The sequence below is a fragment of the Scylla paramamosain genome, chromosome 10, assembly GCF_035594125.1.
Source record: "Scylla paramamosain isolate STU-SP2022 chromosome 10, ASM3559412v1, whole genome shotgun sequence".
Classification (NCBI taxonomy): domain Eukaryota; kingdom Metazoa; phylum Arthropoda; class Malacostraca; order Decapoda; family Portunidae; genus Scylla; species Scylla paramamosain.
In genome coordinates this window covers 25,894,753-25,915,177 of record NC_087160.1, presented here as the reverse complement: position 1 = coordinate 25,915,177, position 20,425 = coordinate 25,894,753, and the positions used below count along the sequence as shown (strand labels likewise).

Below are 20,425 nucleotides of genomic sequence, written 5' to 3'. Positions count from 1 at the left end.
TTTAATAATATGTGGGCATATTGTTGACTCCTAAGTTCTAATAGCTAAAGACGCAGCATTTCCTGATCCCATATTTGCAAGTTAATCAGTACCTTTTTTGAAATCTTGAAACTCGTGCGGAGGCAAGGTTAGAATATAACTAGAACTTGTATTATAATATTCATCTTGTCTCATTTCAACGTCGATTAGTTTGATGTTAAGCTGTGAATTGTGTTTCTGGGGAATATAGGAGAAATGCTAACGTATTATTATGTGTGGTGAAAATAACTGCGACACAGCGGCGGTGTTGCCTCAGTGAAAACATCGGCCCGAATCAGCAGTGTTTGGGTGACTCGCCGCCGCGATGGAGGAATTAAGGCAACACTTTGGCAGGATCCGCGTGCCCCAAGGCGGAGATAAAGTGTACAAGGACGAGTGTATGTTCTCCTTCGACACCCCGGTGAGTGAAGGCATTACCTGGGAACAGCACAGGTGTGGGGGATGCGCGAGGAGAGGTGTGGTAAGAGGCGCCTGGCGGTGCCTTCCTTGCCCTCGCTCTCATGTCATTCTGCCAATGACACATGGCCACAGCGGACAAGAGGAAACACATCCATGGTTTTCGAGTGAAGCATTAAGCATACTGATTCAGAGAAATACCGAAACTTATCAGAAGTGTCATTTAGTCTCGTCCTGAAGATCACAGAACGCATACTTACAGAAACTTATCCGAACTTCTTGGATTGTTCTTTCCTAAAAATAACAGCTTGAAATCTCACACCATGTATAATTCAATCAGCTTGAAAGCTCACCATGTACAATTCAATAGTATCTTGCCTTGTACACAAATATATAACACTTGAAAATATACAGATACAGGAAATAAATTGCAGAAAGTAATACGAGTTGAAAAAAAAAAATAGTACATTTGTTCTCATATGAAGGCAGGGGTGCATCCAATCACATTTTTTTTTTAAACTGTGTGGATTCTTGAGTCATTCACCTCATCAACTCACCAACTTGAATTACACATTTATATTTAATCTCTCACATTCGTAATACTACATATCTTGCAACCTTGTACCGTTATTTCAACGGATGCTGCTCATCAGAACTTGCTAAGTGTATGCCTCTCCAGTCATTTCCCACATCACTCCTCACCAATACTTCATAAGACTTTCAGTTTAGTGGGTCTTACTGTTTCCCTCATTCTGACTACCATATTAATACGAGGGTTGGCCATTTCACTTGCTCTAGCTACTTTTACTGGTACACTCTGGAATTTTTTTTTTTTTTTTTTTTTTTTTTTTTTAAGTGATCAATTCCCATAAATGGTCTTGTATTTTCAGGAAAGTGAGACTGGGTTGTATGTCTGTCTGAAGACCTTCCTGGGCTGGGGCAAGGAATATGTCTCACCATACTCTCAGCGTACAGGAAACTGTGTCTTCCTGCACCTCAGACGCATCAAGAAGGAGGTGTGTTTTTTTGTGGGATTATTATTCAGACAATGGACATGAGAGTATAACTGTTTGTAGATAGCAAATTATGATGAACCTTAGGTAGACTACATGCAACTCTTTAACTGCTAGTTTTTGTGGTTGCATTGACAGTTCCACAAGAGTGTGTGAACAGTCAACAGTTATGGTCAGAAGTCATGTAAAATTCACCTCTCACTTGCACTTCTCAATCAAAAGCCCTCAAAAGTAGTTTCAAAAAGTTAACAGTTTCAGATTCTTTACAGATCCAAAAACTTAACATTGAAAGAAAACAAAACTTTGGAAATGAGAGCAGATGGTTTCTCAACTTTTTAACTATGACTGTACATGCTAATTCTCAATTTTCCTCTTGAGAGATAATTTACTAGAGTGATTATTCTAGTGTCTCAACCCTCAGCTGCCTCCAGAGAAGGAGATGGAGCCTGAGAAGAAGATAGCACGCCTTGCTATAGGTGTGGAGGGTGGCTTCAACCCTGATGCTAACAAGAAGAGGTACGAGTATGAAGAACACAATTCAGTTGTCATCCTGCCAGCCTTTACCACAATACCACTACCCAACCCAGAGCTTCCAGAGATCGTAAGTGCATTGTCTCTAGTGTGACACTTTTTCATTTACCTCACTTATAACTTTGAAGAAGGAAAGATGTTATGCATTGTGAAATAAATAGGTAATGCTGATCAATATATTATACTGTGGTAGTTCTTTCTAAAAAATCAAGATATCACTGCTAGAAATTTTATGTCACAGGTTCAGCAGAGTGTGGCTGGTGTGCTAAAGGCAGAGTCTGCTTTGCATTTAGCGGAGGTTGAGGCAGCTGCTGGAGCATGGGATGGTGAGGTGCGGCAAGTTTCCAAACATTCAGCAAACCTTGTGCAGCTGGACAATGGAGTCAAGGTAACTGGACTGATTTGCAAACAGAAGTAACCACTATCTTGATATTAAAATGTATTATAGCTGAGATTGCTAGAGATCAAGCACTCTTTTTCTCTTCGATGAAGATGGGATATTCCAAAGGAGCATCACGTCACCTGTGGTTGTGAAGTAAAGAGTTATATTGATTCTTTAGTTTTTCCTTAAATGAAAGATCATGGTGCAAAATTTTCTTTATATCTATGTTGGTGTGAAGTAGTTTACAAGGTCTTAAAGATATAAATCTAAAGATGAATGCATTATTAGTAGCAGTTGGGAGGGAGAAATGTTGATGAAGGAGTGGTGACTGTAGTTTTAGATCATATAGCCTTGTCAGCCATAAATGAAGTGAAAATATGTATTATTGTCATTCAAAATATTGTCTTTTCTAAATTGATCTTATAGCATTTTAAACATGCTGTGGTAGTATACTTACATATGTTTATGTATGTAGTGCATTGGTGTTTCATTACATACGAGGATGATGTTCGGTAAAAATATTGCAAAAGGAAAATACACATATGTGGAAGCTTTCTTAACAGTGATTGTAGGATGTTACATTTCACAGCCCAGTTATTTAATTCCCTGCAGGTTCCTCCCCGTGGATGGAAGTGTGAACAGTGTGACAAGACAGATAATCTGTGGCTTAATCTCACTGATGGAAAGATTCTCTGTGGTCGAAGGCAGCTGGATGGCTCTGGGGGAAACAATCATGCTGTTGAGTACTACGAGAAGACAAGTGCGTAAAAATTTGCTGTTCAAATTTTGCCTAATTGTTATTCCTGTTGGAGAAAATAGTCAGAATATCCCTCATGAAACATTTGTGATGTCAGTGTTTTAAGTTTTTAAATATTTTTACCAGTGTTTTTCATCTTATTTTGTGCTCTCTCTCTCTCTCTCTCTCTCTCTCTCTCTCTCTCTCTCTCTCTCTCTCTCTCTCTCTCTCTCTCTCTCTCTCTCTCTCTCTCTCTCTCTCTCTCTCTCTCTCTCTCTCTCTCTCTCTCTCTCTCTCTCTCTCTCTCTCTCCCCTTATTCAGTCCTGTCCTTTTTTTGAAATTTGAAGTCTTCATTCATATCTTCACTTTTCTGACACCTTGTTCTCTCTTTCAGAGTACCCACTTGCAGTGAAGCTTGGCACCATCACACAGGATGGGAATGCTGATGTTTACAGCTATGATGAGGATGATATGGTGCTTGATCCCAATCTAGTAAAGCACTTGGCAGTAAGTGGCTGTGTGTTGTGCAGTAGTAGATCTGTATTGTTGGTTGTAGTTGTAGTGGTGATGGTCTTTGATGAAAATGATAATATTTTATTATGGTTGTGATGTAGAAGTATTAGTATGTGATATTAGCACTGACCAGATCTGATTATGATGGAAGTGATAGTATGCAAGTTTTGCTGTTGCTATATCAGTTCTTTTCATCTGCAGCACTTTGGCATCAATGTTAAAGTTATGGAGAAAACTGAGAAGACAATGCTGGAGTTGGAGATTGATTACAATCAACGAGCCTGGGAGTGGTCACGCCTGACAGAGTCTGGCACAAAGTTGGTACCCAAGTTTGGGCCAGGATTTACAGGTACTGTCTTTTGTCATATTCCTGTAATCAATGGGATGTGTCAATTTATTATAGAGATTAATTTCTTTCTATTTTGCCCATAATTGAGGCTGTTTTATAGCCAAATCTTTTGTGTATTTGTCAGTGTTGTAATTATGATGGTATATCATAGTACCTTGTTCACATATATTGCCGTGTCAAGATTTTCAAGGAAAGGAAACTGATTTCCCTGTAGAATAAAATTAACTATACTGCAGCAGATCACATGAGTTTAACAAGATGCAGTTTCCTTTCTCTTATTGAGAAAATCTGGCTCTCTTTTTCATTTAAGTATCATATTTTGGGCATATTAAGAGCATGAGCATTTTGGCAGGCCTAACCCAGGAAAAGTAAAAATAAAATAATAATAAAATAAAATAAAATTTTAAAAATACAGCTAATACCAGAATCTTTATCTGAATATCTCATGCTTTCATTACTCTGTCCATTCACCAGTGTACACAACATGTGCTGGTTTTAAAATTTTTATGAACAGAAATAATGAAAGTGTAAACAGACACCCTTTAATAAGCTATCATGGTAGGTCAAGTTACAGTACTTAACACCACCAAGTATCACTGATGACCACCATTACCAGTATTGGTCATCATTAATAACATTGATCATTATCAACCAACAACACTAAAATGATCAATTTCCACTGCTGACACAACAAACTACCATTCCTAACACAAAGCCATCATCACTGGTCAAGCAGTATACACCATCACTGTCATTGCTTGTAAACAAGCAAGCTGTTGCATCATCAGAACTTAAAACACTGCACAGCTGTTGTGAACAAATGTTTGCATTTATGTATTGAATAAATACATTTTGTAAGTTATTACCATACCTATGTGTATCACTACATGTAATTTCATAATATTTTTTTACTAATCACTGTAAAGGAATTTGGGAAACACTTTGTAAGGTGTTTGGAGTTCATGTACAGTACCAGTAGGCCTACCACAGCAGTGAAGCTACCACTTGGTCAGTATCCCAAACCTATTCAAACCCTGGCTTTTAGCATATAAGATGCAGAGTGATTTTCTGGGAAATTTCTTTTAGGAAAAGTGCACACCTTATGTGCCCAAAAATATGGTAAGTATTTGATATAGTGTTGTTTATAGAGACAACCATCAGTGGAAGCTCAACTAATAATTTCATTACACCCCACAGGGATGAGGAACCTTGGTAATTCATGTTACATAAATTCTGTGATGCAAGTGCTCTTCACTGTCCCAAGCTTTGTTGAAAGATTTTATGATAGAAGGCAGACCATCTTGGAGAACTACCAAGGCTCTAATCCTTCAGAGGACTTCAGTGTTCAGATGTGTAAAGTTGCTGCTGGTCTGCTCTCAGGAAGGTATGTCAGTTTGTGCTTTGAATATTGCATGTCATCTTAAATTCTAGATATGTCTTTAGTCATATTTCTGTGTGTACTTCCTTTGTTGTTTGTCTTTTTCATAGTCTTTATCAATGGAGTCCTTCCTGTGCTGAATTGTACATCCCTATGAGAAGCCATGAATGTGACTGAAGTTAAGTAGATAATTGATCCGTAATGATGATCATTTTGATGAGTCACCTGTACAGTGTGTTATTTAATTACCAAGTTGACATCTGCCTGAATAGTATTAGGATAGGTAGCACACCGTATCTCCTCTGATTGCATAAGTAGAAATACAGAGAAAGGGTTCCCAGTCTCCTAACTCCACCCCTTTTTAGTCACCTTTTTTTTTAATGGCATGTAGGGAATACAATGACAGCATACTTCCAATCCACTGCTGAGTGTATGGCTAGGCTGAACCTCCTACCTCAAAGGATGTATATTGTAGAATCCATATCTTTGGTACACAATACTTGGTGAAAATGAATGTTTTGTTTTAACTCACTGAATATACATACTGCAGGTACTCAGAGTCTCCTAACACGATAGACAAGACCAAAGATGTCGATGACCTTCAGCCTGGCATTTCCCCTCTTATGTTCCGTACATTGGTTGGGAAAGGCCACCCAGAATTCTCCACCAAGAAGCAACAGGATGCCATGGAATTTCTGGAGCATGTGCTGAAAATGACAGCCTGCAACTCTGTTGGTACAACAGATCCTGGCAACTGCTTTAAGTTTGAGGTTAGAATCTGAATATTTTGTGTTACACATCAAACTGAGAGTGTGTAAGAGTTTTTTCTAGTTGTATTATTTTTAACAGAATATTTTATCTTTGAGTAAGAAGATAGAGAATAAGGATTATCCCAGACAGAATTTTTAGGTTCACAAAGATGATAATATTTGTATAATCTTCCCAAAGGTTGAGGATAAATTTGTATGCAGTGCCAGTGGGAAAGTGCGCTTTGTCACTCGACCAGATCAGTACCTGCCTTTCCCAGTCCCCATGGAGGAGGCCATCAACAAAGAGGAGGTGGCAGCATACCAGGCCAGGAAAGCAGAGGCACAGGCAGCACAGAAGGCACTGTGAGTAGTCTTGTGTGTAGAGCCCACTGTTTGAGTTCATCTTGATGGGTAGCATGATAATATTTTCTGATAGTTTAGATCATTGCCATCCTGAAAACTTGACAAAGTTAAAATTTACATTTTTTTTTTAACAGACCTGAAGAACAAGTCAGAGCTAAAATTCCCTTTGATGTGTGTTTATCAAAGTTAGCATCACCTGAAGAAGTAATGACACAGAGCTCTGCAGCTGGAAAGGAAGTTCCAATGCATAAGATCACTCGTCTCCGTACCTTCCCTGACTACTTGATCATCCAGGTGAGTGGCTCCATTTCCTCCATCTCTATATTTCACATCTCATTCTTTTGCATTTTATCCCAGTGTTTGGTTTCACTGCATGTCTCTGGTTCAGTTCTACCAGTCATTATTCTTTTATTTCTGAGTCCTTTCATTCCTTTCCAACATTTTTCACTTATTCCTTCCATTCATCTGTCATTCATGTACTGTCTCTCTCTCATGTACTCTCACTCTTAATTCTGTTATTAATATTGTATAGATGAAATATGAATCTTAGTGTGTTTTTAATGTATTTGGTTCAAGAACTGTAACAAAGGACCTTTAATATATACTGATTTTTTTTTTGAAGTTGGTGAAGTTTGGGATCGGTCAGGACTGGGTGCCCATGAAGTACGACATTTCAATTGACATGCCAGAGAGCCTTGATCTCTCTGTGCTTAAAGGCTTTGGACTACAGCCTGGGGAAGAGCTATTACCGGAGACTTCAGAACCACCAAAAGGTAAGTTTCATCATGTTGGACACTTCCTGGAATAATGACTGGAGGTGACCATGAATGCATAAGCCACAGTGGCACTGTATACACATTTGCCAGTTCTAATAAATTTTCCATTGCAGAGCCACAGATCAACATTGAAATAGTGCAGCAACTGGCTGAAATGGGGTTCCCATGGGAGGCCTGTCGGAAAGCTGTCCACTTCACTGGCAATACTGGCTCTGAGTCAGCCATGAACTGGGTAATGGAGCACATGGGAGATGCTGACTTTGCTGACCCTCTTGTCTTGGAGGACAAGAAATCCAGTAAGTTTTTGTTATACCTAATCTTTTTTGGGGTGTGATGTACTTTTAAGAAAAGTAGACAGTTATATCCATTGTACTTCAGTAAAATTTGATAGGTCTTTTTTCCCTTGAGGCTGTGCTCAGAATATGTGCAGTCAACCTTATGAGTTACATCTCATGTTCCCTTACAGGTGGTAATGACAACTTCACCCCCAATGAGGAAGGTCTGGGCATGCTCATGTCCATGGGCTTCACCAGAGATCAAGCAACACTTGCCCTCAAGGAAACCAGCAATAATCTGGAGCGTGCAGCTGACTGGATATTCTCCCACCAACATGAACTGGATTCATTATTAGCAGCACAGAGTGGAGCAGCTGCTGTTCCTCCACAAAAACCAACCTACACAGATGGGCCACCAAAGTATGTTGACAAATCAGAATTGACATCTTATTCATTGCATATATATATATATATATATATATATATATATATATATATATATATATATATATATATATATATATATATATATATATATATATATATATATATATATATATATAATCAGCATATATGGGATGCTGTTATTGAGATTCCACCAGTATTTGTATTTCTAATCCAGAGAGAATCTGACCAAAAGTAGTTTCTTTGTAATGCTGAAAGGAATACTTGGGACACATTTCATCTCTGATTAAAGTTGTTTTTATCATTATGGACTCAAGATCTTATTCACACAAATGAATTAATAGATTCAGCTACTAAATGTATGCCAACTTTTGTTTCCAGGTATGAACTAAGTGCTTTCATCAGCCACATGGGAACCTCAATATTTGTTGGACATTATGTGTGTCATATAAAGAAAGATGGCGAGTGGATCATATACAACGACAACAAAGTGTCCAAATCAGTAGACCCACCTCTGGACCTTGGTTATATTTATCTTTATAAGAGAGTTACTGACTAGTAGTATCAAGGAACACATATTCAAAAGAGACTGGTAACTATGAATATCTTTATACAGTTTCATTCTTCATTTAATGTGTATAAATGCCTTGTGACTATAAATTAAACTTATATATATATATATATATATATATATATATATATATATATATATATATATATATATATATATATATATATATATATATATATATATATAATGATATACTTTAACAACAAAGCAAAGCTATTCGGTTATGACGTTGAAGACAATATTTGTTATGAAAGAAGTGAAAATCCTCATTTAACCTGTGATCATGTAGGGACAGAGTGTAGGGACTCTTCACAAATAATAAGTAGTCTAGTGATACTGAAATCAGCAATTATTCGTTTCGTTCTGTTTTCTTCTCATAAAACTTGGACAAACTGAAGATGATTTATTTTAGGTTTGCCAGCTTATAAACATGTTGAAATTTTGTATTGTATTGAAAGTAGGCTCCAAAAACCACTTAATTATCATTGGATATTTTCTAGGTCCATAGTGTGTGACTGAGCTTGAAGGGACTCCTGGTTCCATCATGCTTTTGTAAAATTTTTTTTTTTTTTTTTTTTTTTTTTTTTTTTTTTTATGCGGGCCCATGTTCTGAGTACTTGACATCTGACCTGGTCACAGTTGCTTATTCTGTGATGCTGTTATGGGCATCATTTTACACCACTTTCTACTATATATGTAACACATTTGGGTATCAGCAGCTTAAGTAAACTATTTAGCAGTTTGGTCTTTGAATTAGAAATTATTATAACAATTGTGCGTATGGCTTGAATTCTTAAGAGCTGTAATGTTGCCCATACATCATCGTATATTTATTGTTCTCTTTCGTATACAGTATTAGGTCACAAACAGAAGGCCTGATTTTGCATGTTTTTATATTTCATTTATGTTTTGCTTGCTGATCATGAGTTTTATCTGTTTACTTACAATTTATATACATTTATTTATTTCAGTTATTTATATTTCTATGCCTGTATACACATTTTAGAAGTTATATAGGGCACTAGTGGTGATCATCATCATATGCTACCACATTAGTCCATAGTTTTACTCCTTGAAGGCCCTCACTATCTTCTGGTGCTTTACTTGTCTGAAGTAAAGCACCAAGCTGCTTTTGAGGGATGAGTTAATGGATAACACATGTGCTTTTAGCCCACACAGTGATTGATAATATCTTACCCATCTTTATGTGTGACTGAAATATTTGTGGATCTTCCATGAATAAGAAGGTGGATACAGTCACAAAGGGATGGAAGGCTTTACCATTGCATAATACTTATTTGCCATATGGCTTCAGATTTGCAGTGTTTAAGATGCGCCTTCAGACAATCAGACAGAGAGGGCAGCAGTGTGAGCTCTGTGTGGAGAAGCAATAGTACAATGCATGTTTGTGGACTTAAGTTTTGAATTTTCTCCTTACCAAGTTTTTTTTTTTTAATCTACATTTTCTTTATTTCTTTGTTTCTGTTGTGAATAAATATCAGGGAAGTGTGGAGAGTGCAGATCCTATGCTGTGAGTATAAACAAACATAGCTGTTGTAGCAGCTTTTGTGCAGTCAGGTAAAACCCAGCCACACACACACACACACACACACACACACACACACACACACACACACACACACACACACACACACACACACACACACACATGCACTCATGCACTCAAACACACACACACACACACACACGCACATGCACTCAAACACACACACACACACACACACACACACACACACACACACACACACACACACACACACACACACACACACACACATACATGTGCTCACACACACACACACACACACACACACACACACACACACACACATGCGCTCACACATGCAAGAGTTGTGTTCTTCAAACTTTTTCCATTGCGTCCCAGTTTGATCTTATGCACTCATGTCATAACCCTATAGCAGTGAAACTTAAAGGGAAATCTTGTTACCCAGTACACCTTGTAGAACACTGTCAGTGGTTGTGAAGCTGTTGGCTTAGGCTCAAGTCTGAACTTGATCACATGGTGCACAGCTTATTCTTGTTTAATACTTTTGGTAGATATGGAAAATCAAATTAAAACAGGTTCTATAGAGAGCTGTTTTAAATCAGTCTACTCATGACAGGTTCTAAAAGACAACATCTTGGTAGAGCACCTATGAACTTGAGTCTGCAATTGATAGGTCCTTAATTATTCATAGAATGATAAACAGACTGCAGTTACCCAAATTGTGTGAATGTTCATCATTAGTTAAAGTGAAAAAGTAAATATGGGATGAATGACGCTCCTTTAGATTCCACTTTCATGCAAGTGGCTCAGGGAGAAAGTTGGACTGGATATTAGCAATACAAGATGCCAATCCCTCAATAAGTGTCAAATGATGATCAAAAGCAACAATATACATAAATACATGTTCTGTATCGAATCAGTCTTGATTCTGTGATAGTCTAAGAGTGAAGCACCCAAGAATGTGGGCTGGTATACACACCAGTATTTAGTAAGTGCACTATTTGCTTTTTCAAATTCATGGTGGGCCTCAGCATTATGGCCAATTAAGTCAAATGATCATTGTTATTCTGGGATACTTAGTTGGCTTCACATACCTAAAAGTATCATAGCTTGCAGAAAAGGCCGTAGTACTCGCACTTTCACATTATTTAACTGATCCACAGGTTATATGCAAGATAGGCTTCCTTGTGTTACTACCTTCATACTACATTAATGACAGTAAAGTGCTTAACTTATTTTTTTATTTACATTATTGCTGTTTGAATTTTTTATTCCATTACAACTAGTCACTTCACGACTAGCAGTGTGAATTCGTTTGATAATAAAAATATTAAATGCCAATTATGTATGCTTTTCACTTTCTATACTAGAAATGGTTGTGCATTTCACAAACATAATGCCACCACCACCATTATCATGGACAGTGAAGCGATATCCGTGAAAGTATTGCCACTATATTCCCCGTATGTTGCAATAAATGACTAAGGGGTATAAAGCGATGGGGGCTGGGAATCCCCTCTAGTTTTATCCTGAGTCATCTGGACCACCCCTTTTTGAGTGGGATCCCAACCTGTTATAAAGATATATCAAGGATGGTGATACATTCCTTGATATTATGTGACTCCCTCCCGATGTTTCAAATGGCATGCCCGATGTAATATAATGTTATGCTCAGTCATTCGTCCTGCTTCAGGGCTATCTGAGTTTCAACTCATTTCATTTTCTCCTTTTCGAACACAAATATTTCCCTCGCCTACGGCTCCAGTTGACGGGATGAATGGCTGACATGTGTCACACTCATGGATGGCATCACGATGAAAATCGTTGTTTCTGTAATCAACCTTATTCCTTTAAGTCTAGAGAAGTAGATCGCGGTTTTCTTTTTTTCAAGCATGGCCATGACCAGCTGTGCAGAAGTAAATCTTAAATCTTATAAATGTGCCCGAGAAATAAACATATTGCGCATGAGAGTGGTGATGGTCATGCAGTACAGTTCTGGGTAACCAAAATATGCAAAGAATCAAAACATACTAGGAAAAAGTTCAGCAACGAGCAACGAAACAAATTCCTACACTGTAAAACTTATTCTTCAAAGAAATATTAAAGCAGTTAGACATAAAAAAAAAAAAAAACGAAGGATTAGGGAAAATGTAATTGAGGTGACTAGATAAAACAAATGCTGACGGATTATTCTGAAGAAATCACAAGAGGTGATGGTATGAAATTTTAAAAGGACAATCTTAACATGGATAGATGTAAAGTATTTTTAGTAATAGGACTATTAGTTTTAAATCCAGATTAGATAAGTATTGCAAAGAAACAATGGAACTATAAGTGACATTAGCACATAACAGTGGTTTGAGAAGGGAAGGAGACTCATATATGGAAATACAAATGGCATTAGTACATGACAGTGACGACATTACTTAAAGTCTATGATTACTATCTGAGAGAGAGAGAGAGAGAGAGAGAGAGAGAGAGAGAGAGAGAGGTTGTGGGTGGGGGGGATGAGTGGGCAGAGGAATAATTCCACTGGGTAAATCATGGTTGATATATATATATATATATATATATATATATATATATATATATATATATATATATATATATATATATATATATATATATATATATATATATATATATATATATATATATATATATATATATATATATATATATATATATATATATATATATATATATATATATATATATATATATATATATATATATATATATATATATATATATATATATATATATATTTTTTTTTTTTCACTTTGGCATAAACTCTCCGTAATATAATGAAAACGAAATGAACGAAAATATCACAAGCACATAAGATATCTAAAATTGAACAATTTAACAAGCAACGTAAGCTTCTCGGTCTCTTCCAAGAGGACCTGACGCTGCCCATGCTTGGTCTAATACCTCACCCCAGTTAATCCCTTAATAACTGTATCTCTTAGGTATCCATTCCCCCTCCAGAAATATGCTCCCACCATCTGCTTTAATAACCTTCTTTCACTTAAGAACAGACTTTTTTTTTTCAAATATGATACGCAACTGATCCAAGACCAAACTTTACATTCTATTTTTTTTTCTTCTTCTTCTTTTTCGGTGTGTACAGGTAAATTCGTCTTTCTATCAGCCCATGTCTCTGGTGAGAATGTTCTATATAAAACTGAAACTTTATTATATTTTTTTCTCTCCCTTCATATCCCATTTCCATCCTTATTTTGCTTAATGAAGGAAGAGGAAAGAGAATGAGGGAAAATGAGGCAGAGAGGGTAAGCATTGCAAGAATATGTGATAAGGAGGGAGAAGAAGGAAGAGCAGAGGGAAGAGGGAGAGGGGAGTAAAACGAGAGAAGGCACCCTTATTTTTCGTGCGTTGACCTCTGCTGGGCTGCCACCTTCCCGAATGCCAGTTATGTTGTGGTCAGCTTACTTTTCTAAGAAAATTGGAAACTGAAACGAAAACATGGACCAGTGGTATTTGCGCTGCCACGGAACAAACATATTCTGCACTTGAGTCGCGGGAAACATCTTTGCACGAAATAACTTGGCTTCGAGTGTTTGAAAAACCTTTTCTTGGCGGATCGTGCTTAATTATTCATCCGCTGAATATAATAATATAATAATATAATATCTGAATATCTGAATAACTTCTTGATTGATTTTACATGAGGAATTTATTATTCTATATAGAAACTACAACAGGAAAATGGAGGAACTATTATCGTTCCCTTAATCATTTGTTTGTATTAATTCATCCCTACATATTGTGAAGTTAGCCTTATAAATAACCCTTCCTCGAAAAAAAAAAGTCAACTTGTATATCAGATGAGTAGTGGGAGACAATAGGATAGTGACGATAAATCTACCTCCGTGATATTTCACTTCAACTACTGTAAACTTTTTTTTTCTTTTTTTAGATATGATTTACTCCCTACCTTTAAAACTAAACTAACCCACTTTCTGCTACGTAACAGGCTAACATGTTCTCTAAGCATCTCATCTTCGAAAAAAGGAAACAGACAAAAACACAGCGTTATGCTCAAGCCGCAGGATTTGTGCTTTTCTTGACATGTGATGTTACGTATGGAAGGAGAATCTGATAACGAAGGAGGGATAGAGATGAGAAGTAAGAGGAGGAGGAAGATATGAAGGAAAGAAGGTACACAAAGAAAGGACATGGATAGTAGGCAGAAATAAGGAAAGGTATAAAAGCAAGAAATATATAATTACAATCACAAGAGAAGTTCCATGTTACAAACTTTCACTTTGTTTTCGAGATGAAATATATGATTAATGTAATATTTACGGCTATTTATCAACTTGTAAGAAAGATAGAGGGTAGAGGCGCAATATTGATATCTCATCAGTCAAATATTACCTGAAGACTTACACCTAAATTATAATAAGTTCATAACACTACTTAGAAAAATAAACTAACATTTATATAACAAAGTGAAAATATTAATATCTGATAGAAATCGCATTGAGATATAACAACCAATATATGCCACAATGCGAACATCCAAATGAGCTGATAGGAATGGCGGCGCCCGTATACGAGTAAGAGTCAATTTAAGGATAAGACGCGAGACTGAGGTGGTTTGGCCGTGCATGGATGTGTAGAAGATGAATAATGATTGCGTGGAACAGATGTTCGATATGAACCCACCGGACAGGAGAAGGAGAAGAACAAAATAACAAAAACGCTTAGAGATGGAATGAAAAGACACAAGAGCGATGTAGAGGAAGGTAGCGAGGCCTAATGTAAACAGGTCAGAGGGTCCCGAGGGATGGCTGCCTCTACGTGACCGCCTGTACGTGGGCGACCTTTCACCTGACTCCAGGGAATGAATGAGGTGTCCTTCATGCCACTCCCCGTTAATCCTGTAATGAGTATACGATACCTCTGAGGTGTGAATTGCTTGGCTGACATATACACTCTCTCACTCTCTCTTTTTGTTATATATATATATATATATATATATATATATATATATATATATATATATATATATATATATATATATATATATATATATATATATATATATATATATATATATATATATATATATATATATATATATATATATATATATATATATATATATATATATATATATATATATATATATATATATATATATGTATGTATGTATGTATGTATTTTTTTAGTCTTGCGTTGATTGCTACTTTCTACTCTCGTTCTCACTTATGGGAGAGTTGTTAGCCCTCTTGGTATTAATATTATGCATTTATTGCTTTATTTGGACAAAAGGCTTTGGTTTTCATTTTATTCTTATTCGCCATTGATTGTTAAATACTATCATTTTGCAAGAAAAGAATGCCGTATATTTTGTATACACATTTTGTCAATAAACTATTACTACTACCAGCCACTACTACTACTACTACTACTACTACTACTACTACTACTACTACCTGTTCTTTTATGATGATCAAGATTTTTATGTAAATACTTTCTTCCTTGTTCTCTCATTTCCCTCTTCATTTGCTTACTGGAGGAAGAGGAAAAAGGAGGAGTGGGAGGTGAGGTAGAAAGGGTAATGATAAAGAGAGGATAAGGAGGGAGAGGAAGGAATGAGTGAAAGAGGATAGGCATGCAAAGAGATGTGATAAGGAACAAAAAGGAGAAAAGGTAAACACGATAAGCAATACAAGGAAGAGGAAGAAGAAAGGGGATGAAATGGTATTCTGAAGGAACCTACAATTTCGTGTACTAACCACTCGGCCGCCGCCTTCCCGAATGGTACTGTCATGTTGTGAAATCAGTTTACCAAGAAAATAGGAAACCTAAAAGAAATATATAACTGTGCACTTTCGAATGCACCCCTATTACTTCCACGAGTCTCAAAATATAACATTCGAACATAAGAAAGAAGGAGACTTCAAAAGGCCTGCTGTTCTACACTGGGCAGCTCTGCAGTAAAAAGGCATAGTGCGTTAACTCCAGAATCCTTGTTTTGATCAAATGGATCATAAAGCTTTCTAATATTAAAGCACCCGCTTAAATAGATCCCATCCACACCTTTATGTGGCTAGTAGCTGAGGTAATGTGAGAAGTTTTAACCCCCCCTCTCTCTCTCTCTCTCTCTCTCTCTCTCTCTCTCTCTCTCTCTCTCTCTCTCTCTCTCTCTCTCTCTCTCAGGCACACACACACACACACACACACACACACACACACACACACACACACACACACACACACACACACACACACCAGAAGAATTATTCATTTATATACTTGCCATGTTAAGTTGGTGAAAGTGCTCGTGTTCATGTTAAATAAAATAGCAATAATAGGTCTACTGAAAGAAGGAGGAATTTTAGGAAGAAGGGAAAGATAAAAACATGAAATATAGATCAAAAATAGAGAGCGCACGGATCACACACCATTTTCCTCCCATCTTAATAATAACACCAAATATGAAATCATTAAAAAAAAAAAAAAGTTAAAGGGAAATAAATCTAAATACAATACTTTTTTTCATTGTCTTTATCGCTATCTTAATTTTGTTTACAAGGCTCCACTTCATCAATATGTGATTTTTGTTGCCCTTGGCCGGTGTCCCTCCTATACATATATATATATTATAAAAGGCAGATATTTTACTTGTACTACTAGTTTTCTATTGTTTTAACTCGTCTCGCTGGCAGTGCTGGTGTGACCTTCCTAAAGATCTGCACATGTGTCAGGGTCCCTTTTGTTGTTTATTCTGTTATTTATGTGTCCGAGTATAACAGTTCTATTAATCTTTACCACAGAACCGTATTATATAGCTTGTTCTATTGTTGTATAATTTATAAAAATGTTTAGGTTTTATATTAGCCAATACATAAAGTTTGGAATTTACTTAATTAGTCTATGTTTTCTCTCTGAATTAAGTATTTCATTGTTTTCTTTTATTTGTTTTCGCATGTAATGGTTTGTGTAATGTCGTGCGCATATAAAAAGTTCCTCCAATCTGGTCTGGCCATCATACATGTATAAGATCATATAAAGTCTGCAATAAAACGCTGTACTAAAAAAAATATACATATTGTTACTACATTATGTTCACACATCGATTATGGCTTTTCTTCTAATAAAAACTGAAAAAAATATTCTTTAATACTGCTAATTAGCATAACTACAAAACTTTATATGCGAGTCTGTTATCAAGCATTTTGGGTAATTTTTCAAGAGGTCCTGTTCTCAATCCTCTTACAAGAAATGAAGGAAAGTACATATGGAGTAGAAATGTATGAATATTTTATTGTTGTTTACAGTAGTTGACATCTTTACTTCATATCCATTTTTACTCTCATTATTCAATATATAATCTTTCCATGTGTACCCTCCTTCTTTCACGCTCCCCTCTTTCTCTTAGCTTTGTCTCGCTCTTTCTCTATCACATTCTCTTTCGTTGCCCGACTCTCCTTCATATCCTTTCCTTACGTTTTTGTTTTTGTTTTTTTCTTCCATCTTACTAAATCCCCTTCCTCTGTCTAATGACCATATCCTGAAAGACCTGCTAGCAACCGTACTACGTTCAAAAGGTTCTAGTTGAAGTTCCACTGGTATCAAAGGGTATTTTTACTGTTCTAGTGACAGATTAATAAGATTTCTAAATTATTAACAGAGGAAAGACTCTTGAGATCCTGGTTAATTATCTGTGTGGCCTTTGAAAGAAGTCGTGGTGTGAGAGCAAATATATATATTTTTTTTAATTCGTGCCTAAGTGTGAAGGCAGCACGAGTCCCACGGCTCAAGGCCAGTGACCGTCTGTCAGCCATTTTGTTGTGTGAGGAGGCAGCGATTGCTAGTATACTTTACGCGTTATGTTACTTCCTTCCTTCTCTTGACTTTGCTTCCTGGGCATCTCTCTCTCTCTCTCTCTCTCTCTCTCTCTCTCTCTCTCTCTCTCTCTCTCTCTCTCTCTCTCTCGTGCGGTGGTTTCATCTTTCACTCCAGAATCTTCCTCTCCACGTGTTCATGTCCTGGTCATGCGTGGCCACACCACCTCACTTTCGCATAAAAAAAAATATATTAACTGATGCACATATTATGTGCTCTGTCCCTCTCGTGTGCTCAATTCCAGCTTCCAGAATGGTTTATATTAATTGGCGAAGTTTATGAGTAATTAACATTTCTTATGATTTTTTTTTTTTTCTAAATTAAGTTGATATAGCTTATTAAGATTTACGTGAAAATTATCTGACCGGTGAGACATTACAACATAAGAACATAAGAAATAAGGGAAACTGCAAGAAGCAACCAGGCTTACACGTGGCAGTCCCTGTATGAAATATACCTACCTATTTCTATCTATTATACATATTATTATTTATATTATATAAAATATGTTATTATTATATTAGTATTATACTCTCCCCAGCACAGTCCTGTAAGCTGATAACCACAAGTTTTATAATCAAACATTTCACCTGGGAAAGAAGGCTCACCAAATTTTCATGTAAAACTTGTCTTTTCAAATTATCTCCACTTTTTCTTCATATACCCCCTTTTATTACTTATGCCTCCCTTCCGATTATCACTTTTTTTTTTTTTTCGTCTACCGCCTTTCCTTTATATCTCTCTCCTTCTCTTGTGTCTGCCTCCCCTCCTCCTTTTCGTGTTTCCCTTCCATGCCTTCCAGTAAAGTGTGAAGTGAAGGCACCATAAGTCCCGCGGCTTGAGGGAAAAAATATAAACAAATAGATAAATAAAAATAGCGCCCTATCATTCAGTTATTTTGTTGTAGTAACGGAGATCCATCAAGAGATATACTGATGATTTTCTCTCACATTTTCTTTTTTTTGCTTTATTTTATTCCATTCCTTTGTTTATTTATTTATTTTATTTTTAAGTAAATTGAGACCCCAACTTGACGGTGCCATCCTGCACGACAGCGGTCGAGTGGCCAGTCCACATAAATGGAAGTGCCTTCGTGATACCCACCCTCCTTCCTTCACCCTTTTCTCTCTCTTTCTTCGTCTTCTTACTCTTTCTCGCATCGCGTTTTCATGTCTTCCTTTTCTCCCACCACTTCTCCCTTCCTGTCCCTTTTCATCACCTGCTCTCTCAGCGCCTACTCTTTCTGCCTCATTTTACCTCACACACACACACACACACACACACACTGTATATATTGCGGACGGCAGAGTGACACGGTTGCCACGTAATAACAGTCAAGGATATGTAACTTCTGGTGATATTGTTCCTCTTGCACCACTCTGCCATATTCTATTCGATTTAGCAATCTGTGATCGTATGTACAGTACGTAATGTGCATACGCCAGATGGAACGCTTTGATTCTGGAAATAAAAATGTATATTTCCTCTGAAAAAAAATGTTAATTGGAGGTTCTACTTTATTATGGTTATTAATTTTCATCGTTACTATTATTATTATCCAAACGCTGCTCCAAACTTTAAATGGAATACAATATTTGGCATACCAACACAACAAGTAATCAGTAATAAGCTCACAGAGACACTTTCCATCAGGAGGCTCCATCACTCCCGTGTTCTCAAATGGATGGGTGTTTTGGACGACCCCTTAAAACGTCAGGTGAGCAGCTGCTCTGTGAGGTGAAAGAAAAAATCCTAACGCCTAACATGGTATCCCTTTGATACCAGTGGAACTTCAACTAGAACCTTTTGAACGTAGTACGGTTGCGAGCAGGTGTTTCAGGATATGGTCATTAGACAGAGGAAGGGGATTTAGTAAGGTGGAAGGAAAAAAACAAGACTACTCAGTATAATAAATCTGGAATTTGAAAAAAAATAATAATAATAATAATAAACGTGTGGAGAAAAAAAAAAGTTCGGGGAGGAGGATGAGGAGGAAAAGAAGAGAGGAGAGGAGGAGGAGGAGGAGGAGGAGAAAGAGGAGGAGAAGGACGAGGAGGAGGAGGAGAGAAGAGGGAGGAGGGACCAGATGGACAGCAATGTCCACTGGCAACTTGCATGGCTTGGCGCCAATGATAATTTAAATGAGTATAAACTACATTCAAATTGGTTCTATGATGATCTTCCTTCTAATATCAAATCCTTGAGTACCTCTGTAACCTTTTCGGTGCAGTGAGGAAAATGAGGAACCAACAAAGTAAATTCAACACCACTTTATCAAATAAAATGTAGTAAAATGTTGATTTTTTGCGTGGCGGCAACTGTTACACTCCCTACCCCGTCTTGACCTGATCCTCACCCCCCGCCCCTCGCTTCACACCAGCGCACCTATACTTCCTGCGAGTCCGTCAGGCAGCAGTCCATCATTCCCTAGTTGGCGGTCATCACAACCCTACACTCTTCACCAGCCGGTCGTCACTTGCGTTGGTGGCACACAAAAGCCACACAGTCGCCGCCCGTGCACAACTCTTCTTCGCTCGCA

The 20,425-nt window shown here is 37.0% G+C and overlaps 1 protein-coding gene across 2 annotated transcripts; it reads left to right on the top strand.

The window, feature by feature from the left end:
• The first annotated feature begins 275 nt into the window (after positions 1–275).
• LOC135104438 (ubiquitin carboxyl-terminal hydrolase 5-like) lies at positions 276–11,346 on the top strand. Of its 2 annotated transcripts, none has more exons than XM_064011867.1 (15): positions 276–439; positions 1,326–1,451; positions 1,855–2,049; positions 2,221–2,367; positions 2,974–3,121; positions 3,493–3,605; positions 3,813–3,960; positions 5,158–5,344; positions 5,889–6,108; positions 6,287–6,450; positions 6,585–6,744; positions 7,073–7,223; positions 7,340–7,522; positions 7,693–7,921; positions 8,288–11,346. In XM_064011867.1, the coding sequence occupies exons 1-15, from the start codon at positions 344–346 to the stop codon at positions 8,463–8,465; spliced, it is 2,445 nt and encodes an 814-aa protein (XP_063867937.1). In that variant the 5' UTR covers positions 276–343; the 3' UTR covers positions 8,466–11,346. The 2 variants fall into 2 exon arrangements, with proteins under 2 accessions (XP_063867937.1, XP_063867938.1); XM_064011868.1 differs by having other exon boundaries at positions 279–439; positions 1,870–2,049.
• The last annotated feature ends 9,079 nt before the right edge of the window (positions 11,347–20,425 follow it).

Coding starts and splice junctions, on each gene's coding strand:
- LOC135104438 (XM_064011867.1), top strand. CDS start 344: ATGGAGGAATTAAGGCAACACTTTGGCAGGATCCGCGTGCCCCAAGGC. Junction 3,122..3,492: donor TGAGTACTACGAGAAGACAA/GTGCGTAAAAAT, acceptor TCTCTCTTTCAG/AGTACCCACTTGCAGTGAAG. Junction 7,922..8,287: donor TACACAGATGGGCCACCAAA/GTATGTTGACAA, acceptor TTTTGTTTCCAG/GTATGAACTAAGTGCTTTCA.